Source organism: Notolepis coatsorum, assembly GCF_963971535.1.
Source record: "Notolepis coatsorum genome assembly, chromosome: 11".
NCBI classification, from domain to species: Eukaryota; Metazoa; Chordata; class Actinopteri; order Aulopiformes; family Paralepididae; genus Notolepis; species Notolepis coatsorum.
Window position 1 is genome coordinate 3,311,962 of NC_140175.1, and position 12,736 is coordinate 3,324,697.

Here is a 12,736-nt window from a genome sequence, read left to right on the forward strand (position 1 = left end):
GAGGCAGCCGTCGCATCTTTCCACCTGCACAGCGCGATCTCTCAGCGGCGAGGGTCTGCGTGGAAGGGACACGCCGCCCCCGTCGCTTCCTGATTCTACTGCGCAGGCGCACCAACCGACCTGTAGGAGTCGCTGTCCACAATGTCCGATCCCCACCCTCCAGCTTCCCACCCCTAACACTGCCAATTGCGTTAGTATGAACGACCAGCCAAGCTGGTGGCAATGCCGAGAGCTGGGCTCGAACCCAGCATTTCCTGCATTAGTGGCAAGCGCCTTGCCCACTGCGCCACTTAGCCGCCAGCATTTCACAACATTTAACAGTATTATCTTACAGTGACATATTGTAATCAAGGCCCCCTGTAATATCCCAACAAATACATGTAAAAAAGACAGTATCCTTTGATTTCACATAATTTAATTATTATTTCACAATAAAATACTGCAATCAAAATCCTCTGTAATATCACATCAGATTTTGTAATCTCACAATAGCATATCAATATTTCACCAAATTTTATTATTATTTCACAATAAAATACTGCAATCAAAATCCTCTGTAATATCACATCAGATTTTGTAATCTCACAACAGCATATCAATATTTCACATAATTTAATTATTATTTCACAATAAAATACTGCAATCAAAATCCTCTGTAATATCACATCAGATTTTGTAATCTCACAATAGCATAGCAATATTTCAGCACCTGTGTAGCCTGCGTCACGATATATATATATATATATGCGCGTCACTGCTACTACACTGAAAAAAACGGGAAAGAGCAGGTCTTTGAATTTACATCAATACAGTTAGTATAAGCAATAAATTCATTTATAATCATTTTGTGATCATGTTTCAAGTAAACTTCCGTTGTTTATGGAGAATGTTGAATTTATGCAGTTACCCCAACCGCCTACCCAACCCACCCCACCCCCGCAACCTCCTCCAATGTATGTGTGAGGGGCTGTAACACTAAAGATGGCGGCAACGACAAAGAATTGCTGCAAAATAATCTGTTGTTTAAAAAATATATATATATCTATATATTTTTTTAATACTTATAACAATATCGATAATTATGGATATCGCGTGATATGATATTGTTATCGATATCGTTATCGCGATATCATTTTTGGCCATATCGCCCAGCCCTACAAGTGGTTATAGTGTAACAGAGTATTTTCTGTTTCCCAAATAATAGATTCTTATCAAACTGGTGAACTAAACGCCTGTAGCCCCTAAAGCTGCTAAAATACACATTTTGTTCACTGTTTTGTTTCTAGAAGTAGAGCAGGTTGGAAACTCTAAGTATTACTCTCCCCAAAACCAAGACTTCTCCCCAAGCAGAAACAATTTATGAGTAACGCATCATACTTACTCCCTACTCCCAACATTGACAGTGTTGTGAAGAAGGCACGACAACGCCTCTACTTCCTCAGGCGCCTAAGGAAGTTCCAAGTCAGTCAGAAGATCCTTAAGAACTTCTACTCATGTACAATAGAGAGCATCTTGACTGGCAACATCACCTCCTGGTTTGGGAATAGCACTGCACAAGACCGAAGCAGACTACAAAGAGTGACACGTTCAGCCGAACGCACAATTGGAGGGGGGCTCCCCACCCTCCAGAACATTTACAACAAGCGTTGCAAGGGCAAGGCTAAGAGAATCATTAAAGACTCCAGTCACCCGAACAACTGCCTCTTTGAACTGCTGCGGTCAGGCAAGCGATACCGGAGTCTCAAGGCGAGCACAGAAAGACTCAGAAGAAGCTTCTATCCCCAGGCCATCAGGCTGCTAAACGAACAATGAACACTACACAACAACCACCAAACGCACATAGCACACACATCCACACGCACACACTCACTTTAAACAAACACACTGTAGCACCCACTCCACACACTTTATAGCACACACCCACTTTAAACAAACACACTGTAGCACCCACTCCCCACACTTTATATTTATTGATGAAGGATTGCACTACAACTCGTACACCTTACTGTAAATTGTACCTAAATTGTACCTCATCCCATTTCTGCTTTGCACTATATAGTACTGTACATTAGTACACTGCATAGTATTGTATATTATATGGTAACTCAGAACATTGTACATATGTCTATACCGAACACTGTGACCTCATTTTCTTCTTCTAAATTACATGCTATACTATGTTATTTGATACTATCTTGTCTAGCACAGTCTCTGGAGCGTAACAGTAAGAAGCATTTTGTATGAAAGTATTCTGTACTTCTGTATGACAACTATTAAAGAAACTTGAAACTTGATTATGGGCGGTAAGTGTGTACACAAAGTTAAAACACAGATATACACATTCTCTCCTCAAGTAGATAATGTATTTTTTTGGGTTATCAATGAATAATTTTTTTTACGTGTTTTGGTTAATCAGAGTGTTTACCAATCGTATATTATCGTTTTTTTTGGTTCCAAGTGTTATTTTTTATTACATCACTAACAAAATAATAAAAGAAAAAAGACTAATTTAATCAGATTAATCACTTTATTCAAATTGAGGATTTAGTTTGAGGATATAAAAAGAAAAAGAAAATAATTTATTAAAAAAAAATTTAATAATTTCTTTTATTTAAAATGTTTAATTAAAAACGAAGGTTCGAACGTCCGTTCGAAGAACCCTGACGAAGTTTGAATCCCAAAAACAGGCTTCGGGGACGGCCTTACCAAACATTGTTATTTATATTATTCAAATGGAACTCAAACATGTTCCGTTGTGATATGATGTCATAATAGAACATTCTAGAACATTTGTGATGTCACAGTATGATGTCATAAACTCATAATAGAACATTCTAGAACATTTGTGATGTCACAGTATGATGTCATAACAGAACATTCTAGAACATTTGTGTTCTATATATATTCAACAATTATCTCATAAGATCTCATTGTGCAGCGTGAAACACAACTGAACAGTACTGAACAGATAGACTAAACAACATAGACTGAAGCCTGCATTTATCAACCTTGCCGACCGTTTAGCTGTGGAAAGGTGAGTGTCCACAACAGCTAGCTAGCTGTTCTACTTGAATACTGAATGTTAATATTGAATCAGACAATATTGAATACTGAATGTTAATATCAGACCATATTGAATACTGAATGTTAATATCAGACCATATTGAATACTGAATGTTAATATCAGACCATATTGAATACTGAATGTTAATTCAGGTTGACAGTTGACATCATTTGACAGTTGACAGGGGGCTGGAAAGTTGATTTAACAAAGGAAAAAATACTAATTTAATCAGATTAATCACTTTATTCAAATTGAGGATTTAGTTTGAGGATATATATAAAAAAAAAATATTATTATTTTTTTTTTTAAATGTTTAATTAAAAACGAAGGTTTGAACGTCCGTTCGAAGAACCCTGACGAAATTTGAATCTCAAAAACAGGCTTCGGGGACAGCCTTACCAAACATTATTTATATTATTCAAATAGAACTCAAACATGTTCGTTGTGATGTCACAGTATGATGTCATAATAGAACATTCTAGAACATTTGTGATGTCACAGTATGTTAGAACATTTGTGATGGCACAGTATGATGTCATAATAGAACATTCTAGAACATTTGTGATGTCACATTATGATGTCATAATCAAACATTCTAGAACATGTCATTTGTGTATCTATTCAACAATTCTCTCAGAAGATCTCATTGTGCATCTTGAAACAGTACTGAACAGTACTGAACAGATAGACTAAACAACATAGATTGAAGCCTGCATTTATCAACCTTGCCGACCGTTTAGCTGTGGAGGTGAGTGTCCACAACGGCTAGCTAGCTGTTCTACTTGAATACTGAATGTTAATTTTGAATCAGACAATATTGAATACTGAATGTTAATATCAGCCCATATTGAATACTGAATGTTAATATCAGACAATATTGAATACTGAATGTTAATTCAGGTTGACAGTTGACATCATTTGACAGTTGACAGGGGGCTGGAAAGTTGATTTAAAGGGGACATGCATTATAAATGCCTTTTTCTGTGTTTAGCATGGTTTTATAGTAATACAGGTTAGTATCAATGGGTCTGTGTCTCTAATTACCATATTGACTCATCAGTCTAGTCTCGAGTTCATGAGATCCTCCCTCACTCAACTAAACTTCTGATTTGACGGTTTCTGTGACGTCGACCTGCATTGATCTGCAGTAACGCCCCCTCTATGGTTGTAGTGCAGTGTAACCCGACACTTCCTCAAACGGGTTTTCACAGGCAGAGAACAAGCGAGAGAGCGCGCGAGAGAGAGAGAGAGAGAGAGAGAGAGAGAGAGAGAGAGAGAGAGACGGCGGGAGGGACTGCAGAAGTGTGTGTAATGTGTGTGCACCATCTCTCTCCCTCGTCGGGGACGCGTCAATACTTTTACCAACGGATTTCCAGTTCCGCGTGCGCGTTCTGCGATCTGATTGGCCACTGACGTTTCTGGTCGTGTGACATGTGCGGCCAATCGTGTGACGCCTGTTTCTTTCACCGGTTAAGCTTAGGCACTCTTTCGAAGTTGGTTAAGGTTAGTTTGTCTTAGAGCAGGGCGATAGAACACCAGCCCTGATTCCAAACTCTAACCTTAACCAACATCGAAAGAGTCGCCTAAACTTAACCAGTGATAAACTAGGCGTTAGGTAGTAGGCATAGTGTAACCCGACACTTCCTCAAACAGGGTTTGACAGGCAGATAACTAGCGAGGAGAGGGAGGGAGGGAGGGAGGGAGAGAGAGAGGGAGAGAGAGAGAGAGAGAGAGAGAGAGAGAGAGGGACGGCGGGATAATATTCCAATGTACAGTTCTGCTTGTACAGTTGTACAGTGTCCCCCCCCCCCCACCTACCCAACCTCCTCCAATGTACAGTCTCCCCCCCCCCCACACAACCCCACGGTCCCCACCTACCCGACCCCCCCCCCCCCCCCCACCTACCCAACCTCCTCCAATGTACAGTCTCCCCCCCCCCACACAACCCCACGGTCCCCACCTACCCAACCTCCTCCAATGTACAGTCTCCCCCCCCCCCCCACACAACCCCCCCCCCCCCCCACCTACCCAACCTCCTCCAATGTACAGTCTCCCCCCCCCCACACAACCCCACGGTCCCCACCTACCCAACCTCCTCCAATGTACAGTCTCCCCCCCCCCCCCACACAACCCCCCCCCCCCCACCTACCCAACCTCCTCCAATGTACAGTCTCCCCCCCCCCCCCACACAACCCCACGGTCCCCACCTACCCAACCTCCTCCAATGTACAGTTTCTATGTCAAATGTATATACTCTCTTTTCCGGACGCTTTTTGTATCATAAACAGTACTGTATTTGCAAATCTGGTATGTCATAAATGTATAGATGTAGCAGTACTGTATATCTGTATGTCATGTATGTTATGATGAATTGAAAATGGGGGACCCTGATATAAACAAGACAAAAGTCTTTCTCTGGTCTACTGCAACTACTGGTTGAGTACAATAACAAACTAACTCAGTTATAATGAATATATGATGTTGGGTGAGTTATTGGACGATGGATCAGCTGCTAAACTGCAATTAATCTCCTCTTTAAGACCAGTGATCAGATCAGGAGGTTTACAATCTGTAAAAATAAAATAAAAAAAAGTCCAGAAGAAAGACGTAAACGGAACCTCAATCTAAACCAATGGTTCTCTAGAAGAACCACGTGTGGGCGTGATTGGCACCGGCCGTGGACCAATGACAAAACTGAAGCCGTGTTAACATCATGAAATTGGCAGGTGAACCGACCAATGGGAAGCCGTGCAGGAGGAGGTTGGGCGCCGCCCGTGCGTCGCAGAGGGAGGGAGCGCATGCGCTCGAAGGAGGAAGACACGCAGGACGAGAGCGCAGAGAGGGAGAAGCGCGAGGGGCTGAAGATGGCGGATGGTGACAGTGGGAGCGAGCGAGGAGGTGGAGGTGGAGGAGGCGGAGGAGGAGGCGGAGGAGGAGGAGGAGGAAGCAGCAGCGAGCGAGGAGGAGGCTCAGGTGGAAGCGGCTTCCAGCACTTCCAGCGGGAGCAGCAGGAGACGCAGGAGTTGGCGTCCAAGCGGCTCGACATCCAGAACAAGCGGTTCTACCTGGACGTCAAGCAGAACAACAAGGGCCGCTTCATCAAGATCGCCGAGGTAAACTAATAAGAATCACTAATATGGATTGAAAATGGGGGTAAACCTTCTGTAGTGTGGCAGTGAAAGGGTTAACCTGCTGTCGTCTGACAGTGAAAGGGTTAACCTTCTGTAGTGTGGCAGTGAAAGGGTTAACCTGCTGTCGTCTGACAGTGAAAGGGTTAACCTTCTGTAGTGTGGCAGTGAAAGGGTTAACCTTCTGTAGTGTGGCTGTGAAAGGGTTAACCGTCTGTAGAGTGGCAGTGAAAGGGTTAACCTTCTGTAGTGTGGTAGGGAAAGGGTTAACCTGCTGTTGTGTGGTAGTGAAAGGGTTAACCTTCTGTAGTGTGGTAGGGAAAGGGTTAATCTGTAGTGGTAGTGAAAGGGTTAACCTGCAGTGAAAGGGTTAACCGTCGGTAGTGTGCTAGTAAAGGGTTAACCTTCTGTAGTGTGGTAGTGAAAGGGTTAACCTTCTGTAGTGTGGTAGGGAAAGGGTTAACCTTTTGTAGTGTGGTAGTGAAAGGGTTAACCTGTAGTGTGCAGTGAAAGGGTTAACCGTCGGTAGTGTGCTAGTAAAGGGTTAACCTTCTGTAGTGTGGTAGTGAAAGGGTTAACACTCTGTAGTGTGGCAGTGAAAGGGTTAACCCTCTAGTGTGGTAGTGAAAGGGTTAACCTTCTGTATCGTGGTAGTGAAAGGGTTAACCTGCTGTCTCGTGGCAGTGAAAGGGTTAACCTGCTGTCTTGTGGCAGTGAAAGGGTTAACCCTCTGTAGTGTGGCAGTGAAAGGGTTAACCCCCTGTGTGTTGTGTCCAGCTGGTTAACCCTCTCTGTGTGTTGTGTCCAGGTGGTTAACCCTCTCTGTGTGTTGTGTCCAGGTGGTTTTGTGTGTTGTGTCCAGGTGGTTAACCCTCTCTGTGTGTTGTGTCCAGGTGGTTAACCCTCTGTGTGTGTTGTGTCCAGGTGGTTAACCCTCTCTGTGTGTTGTGTCCAGGTGGTTAACCCTCTCTGTGTGTTGTGTCCAGGTGGTTAACCCTCTCTGTGTGTTGTGTCCAGGTGGTTAACCCTCTCTGTGTGTTGTGTCCAGGTGGTTAACCCTCTCTGTGTGTTGTGTCCAGGTGGTTAACCCCTTGTGTGTTGTGTCCAGGTGGTTAACCCTCTCTGTGTGTTGTGTCCAGGTGGTTAACCCTCTCTGTGTGTTGTGTCCAGGTGGTTAACCCCCTGTGTGTTGTGTGACTGTCCAGGTGGTTAACCCTCTGTGTGTTGTGTCCAGGTGGTTAACCCTCTCTGTGTGTTGTGTCCAGGTGGTTAACCCTCTCTTGTGTGTTGTGTCCAGGTGGTTAACCCCTTGTGTGTTGTGTCCAGCTGGTTAACCCTCTCTGTGTGTTGTGTCCAGGTGGTTAACCCCCTCTGTGTGTTGTGTCCAGGTGGTTAACCCTCTCTGTGTGTTGTGTCCAGGTGGTTAACCCTCTCTGTGTTTTGTGTCCAGGTGGTTAACCCTCTCTGTGTGTTGTGTCCAGGTGGTTAACCCCCTCTGTGTTGTGTCCAGGTGGTTAACCCTCTCTGTGTGTTGTGTCCAGCTGGTTAACCCCCTCTGTGTGTTGTGTCCAGCTGGTTAACCCTCTCTGTGTGTTGTGTCCAGGTGGTTAACCCTCTCTGTGTGTTGTGCCCAGGTGGTTAACCCCCTCTGTGTTGTGTCCAGGTGGTTAACCCTCTCTGTGTGTTGTGTCCAGGTGGTTAACCCTCTCTGTGTGTTGTGTCCAGCTGGTTAACCCTCTCTGTGTGTTGTGTCCAGGTGGTTAACCCTCTCTGTGTGTTGTGCCCAGGTGGTTAACCCCCTCTGTGTTGTGTCCAGGTGGTTAACCCTCTCTGTGTGTTGTGTCCAGGTGGTTAACCCTCTCTGTGTGTTGTGTCCAGCTGGTTAACCCTCTCTGTGTGTTGTGTCCAGGTGGTTAACCCTCTGTGTGTGTTGTGTCCAGGTGGTTAACCCTCTCTTGTGTGTTGTGCCCAGGTGGTTAACCCTCTGTGTGTGTTGTGTCCAGCTGGTTAACCCCTTGTGTGTTGTGCCCAGGTGGTTAACCCTCTGTGTGTGTTGTGTCCAGCTGGTTAACCCCTTGTGTGTTGTGCCCAGGTGGGCGCCGGGGGCTCCAAGAGCCGCCTCACCCTCTCCATGTCCGTGGCGGCGGAGTTCCGCAGCTACCTGGGCGACTTCATCGAGCACTACGCCCAGCTGGGCCCCAGCAGCCCAGAGCAGATCGCCCAGGCGTCCGCGGGCACCGAGGACGGCGGGCCCCGGCGGGCGCTGAAGAGCGAGTTCCTGGTGCGGGAGAACCGCAAGTACTACCTGGACCTGAAGGAGAACCAGCGCGGCAGGTTCCTGCGCATCCGGCAGACCGTCAACCGCGGGCCGGGCTTCGGCGGCGTGGGCGGCCCGGGCGGGGGCATGCAGGTAACGGGGCACAGCCTCCTCTAAATGATGTCACGGTGTTTTTTATGTTACGTGTTTAAAAAGTGGACCGTTCAAAAACTAGGGACGTCCGATATTATCGGCCGATATTGGCATTCAAATGTGATATCGGAAAATATCGGTATCTGTTTTCAAAATATTTATTATTATTTTTTTTTTACATTTCTATAACCTTTATTTACCCAGGCAAGCAAGCAAGTAAGTAAATTCAGATTTTATTTATTGTCAAAAGTATGCATAATGTTGTGTTAATTACACAACAAGAGATAAGTAAGGGATAATGTATGGCTACGAGGTCATTGTCGCAAAATAATTGACCGACACGGAGTTTAAAATACCGAGGCGCAGCGCCGAGGTGTTTTAAACGTCAGTGAAGGTCAATTATTTTGCGACAATGGCCGAGTATAGCTATACATTATCCCGCTTATTACATGGCTAACTTACTAACAAATATACCTAATTCATTTTACACCATCGACAAGACGAGATCAAATGCAGACGCAGTTGTTCTGTGGCTCCGTCAGCCCAAATAAAGTGATTATTATTATCGGCAGTCGGCAGGTCTCTGGTCTGATTGCACTGATGACTGAGTGCAGCTGTGCATATGCTGAGCAGCACTGATACAGTGTTGTAGTGGGCTTGATTGCGAACAGCTGCGCACAGCGGCCATTATTGCTTGGCAGAGGTCCGTTATCGTGTGATAACGGACCTCTGACGCGCGCTATTGACCAATCACAAGCAAGCATTTCGGCGATTGTGAAAACGCCATGTAATAAGTAATGTTAATTACCTGAAATTATTCCGTTTTTTGGGGGGAGAAACCCTGCATATATCGGTATCGGTTGATATCGGTATCGGAAATTAAGAGTTGGACAATATCGGTATATCGGTATCGGTAAAAAAGCCAATATCGAGCATCCCTAGTTAAAACCCTTTCACTGCCACACTACAGAAGGTTAACCCTTTACACTACCGTAGCGTGATAGTAAAGGGTTAACCTTCTGTAGTGTGGCAGTGAAAGGGTTAACCTTCTGTGTGTCGTCACAGTGAAAGGGTTAACCTTCTGTGTGTCGTCACAGTGAAAGGGTTAACCATTTGGTAGTGCGGGCAGTGGAAGTGTTAATGAACTGTACCCCCCCCCCCGCAGGCCGGACAGACCATCGCGCTGCCGGCGCAGGGCCTGATCGAGTTCCGCGACGCGCTGGCCAAGCTCATCGAGGACTACGGCGGCGAGGACGAGGAGCTGCTGAGCGGGGGGGGCGTGGGGGGCGCCGGGGGGGGCAGCGGCGAGCTGCCCGAGGGCACGTCCATCATGGTGGACAGCAAGCGGTTCTTCTTCGACGTGGGCTCCAACAAGTACGGCGTGTTCCTGCGCGTCAGCGAGGTGAAGCCCAGCTACAGGAACTCTATCACCATCCCCTTCAAGGCCTGGGGCAAGTTCGGCGGCGCGTTCAGCCGCTACGCCGAGGAGATGAAGGAGATCCAGGAGCGGCAGCGGGACAAGCCGTACGAGCGGAGAGACGAGTCCGAGGGCGAGGAGGCGGAGGACGACTGAGGAGGAGGAGCGAGGAGGAGGAGGGGGAGGAGGGGGAGCGGCGTTTAGACGACACACCCACACGGCTGATAGTTTCAGTTCAGTGAGATCAGAGTGCAGCAGAATAGGATATTATTTTGCGGAAAATAAATAAATAATAATGCAGAGACGACGAGATTATAAAAGTGCATGACGAATCGAAGTGTAATACTAAAAAGAAAAAAATAAGATATCGTGGCGTTAAAAAAAGTATACATTTGGCGGCAGGGGAAACTATTGATGTATTATCCTCCGGAGGTTTGTGTGTGAGGGTTTAGACGGTGGTGTTGGGTTTGAGAAAGTGACAAGTCATGGGGCTAAAAATGCTAAATGTGTAAAGAAAAGTGATAATGGGTTAAAAAATAAATAAGAAAAAATAATTATGTTTTTATAGATGAGGAAAAAATGGAACGAGAGATATCCTACAAAACCAGCCAATTGGTTTTTTCATCATCACTAGAAAAGAAGCCAATGAAATCTTTTAACTATTCGCGCAATATTATATATTTAAAGACAAAGGAGTCTTAACTCGACCCTTAACTTGATAAAAGATATTTCCATCGCTCCTGTGTAAGGAGAGAACCGGCATCCATTGTTCCCCGTCCCAGCGCTCGCTCTCCTCTGTGGGCAGAGGGTGTGGGTTCTCGGTGCGAGCGGGGTCTGAAAGGAACGCATAGAGCGCTGCTTGTCACTCTGTGGAGGTTGGCGTTTGACGTGTTAACAGAACCATAATAACACAGGCTATAAGGCCATAGCAGGCCCCCCCCCCCTCCCTTTAATGAAACGATTATTCAAAATGTTACTGAAAGTTACTGAGGATTAAAGGAACACGCCAACGTTTGGGGAAACTAGCTTATTTGCCATCTATACCCTGGAGTTAGACGAGCAGAACCGACCGTACAAGTATGCGCATCTGCTTGTCTTAACGCCGCCAGGGTAGAGATGGCAAATAAGCTAGTTTCCCCAAAAGTTGGCGTGTTCCTTTAAAACGAGGCCTAAACAAGGGCCTCTGAGACTCTGATGAAACCATGACCTTAAATAGCCGCTTAATTAGCACCTCACCACCTTCAGACGTAACAACGGATCAGTGGATGTTTTTAGTTTTCTATTTTTAGTTTTGTTTGTTTGTTTTTTTAGATGCAATTTTAGCAATATTTACAAAGTGTCACCCCTCCATGTCGCAAGTTCTCACATCTCCTGCTTCCTGACGGTCGCCCCCCCCCCCCCCCCCAGTGCAGCCCCCCCGCGTGGCGCCTTGAGAATTGACAGTTCTGAACACCAACGACAAACGACCAGCGCGCCGGAGGGCACTTCCTGTGTGTGTGGGAGCCCCGCCCCCCACCAGGGATGAAATGTGGATATGGGACCTTTTTTGATGCACATTCATTCCCACGCACACACACACACACACATACACACACACACCACTGGGGTAAAAAAGATCTGGGTATTGGAAGCGAGCGCTGCTGGATCAACTACAGTACAGCCCAGCGAACGACGCAGCGAACCAAGAGGTGTGTGGATTATGGAACGTGGAGCGGCCTCTGAGTCACGGTCGGAGCTGCTGGTAAAGACGGTTCTCTTGCCGGCAACCTGGCCACACAAAAAAAACAGGCATACCTTCTTAACACGGCACATCGGAACACAACTTCAAACACGACTCACTCTGGACAGAAACGCATGGATGAATGGTTTCTTTTTTATTTCAAAAAGAGAGAACTATATTGAAAGATTATACTTATAAAGAAAGTACTGAACAAACCAGCATAAGATATTTTTAAATACAGAGAAGAAGAAAAAAAGGAAAAACCTATAATGTCATGTATTTCAAAACATAAATAAGTGTGAAAGGCTTATTTTATTTCATAAAGCAAAGCTGGGATGTGACCGAAATTTCCAGGATTTTTATTGTTTTTTTGTTTATTTTCACTTTCATTTGTTTTTCCCAGAGTGAAGGTATAACACTCCTGTGATTAAAAAGAATTTAAATGCAATGGCCCATATTGTGACCTTATATTTCAAAACCCCTGCTTTTGACACCTGCTTTCATACAGAAACAAATCTTATTTATTCTATAGGCCTTGATTATTTTAAAGGTGAGCACCTTTAATACGTATATAGGCCAATAATAAGTCTTATAAAAGTATCTTTAGCTGCTATTACTTAGCAGACAAACACTCTTCCTCAGTGGTATACTAGTCAAACACTTCCTCAGTGGTATTGATTTATTGATTGAAAACTTTATTAACAGATTGCAGAATGGGTACAATACAGTACGGCTCAATACATACAATTGTTAAGGGGATGCAGACCAGAGAAAGACTTTCGTCTTGTTTACATCAGGGTCCCCCATTTTCTTTTTTGATCCACTTTTTTTTCTCCCCATCTTCTATTTAACTCCCATCCCAATTTCGTATATATCCAATTCTTCCCTCCCCCTGTCTTGAACGTTGCTAGACTATGCCTCCCACTGCTCGGTTGTAGTGAGGACAGAAGCCTTGCATCACGTGTCCCCTCCGGTACACGAGGAGGCAGCCTGTCGC

At 45.2% G+C, this 12,736-nt stretch overlaps 1 protein-coding gene across 1 annotated transcript; it reads left to right on the forward strand.

Annotated features, from left to right (window-relative positions):
- Nucleotides 1-5,928: 5,928 nt before the first annotated feature.
- On the forward strand, nucleotides 5,929-12,187 carry purbb (purine-rich element binding protein Bb; the record flags this gene model as incomplete). Its single annotated transcript, XM_084324592.1, has 3 exons — nucleotides 5,929-6,177; nucleotides 8,285-8,602; nucleotides 9,768-12,187. 3 exons carry the CDS (start codon nucleotides 5,929-5,931, stop codon nucleotides 10,173-10,175), a joined length of 975 nt encoding a protein of 324 aa, XP_084180718.1. The 3' UTR covers nucleotides 10,176-12,187.
- Nucleotides 12,188-12,736: the final 549 nt, after the last annotated feature.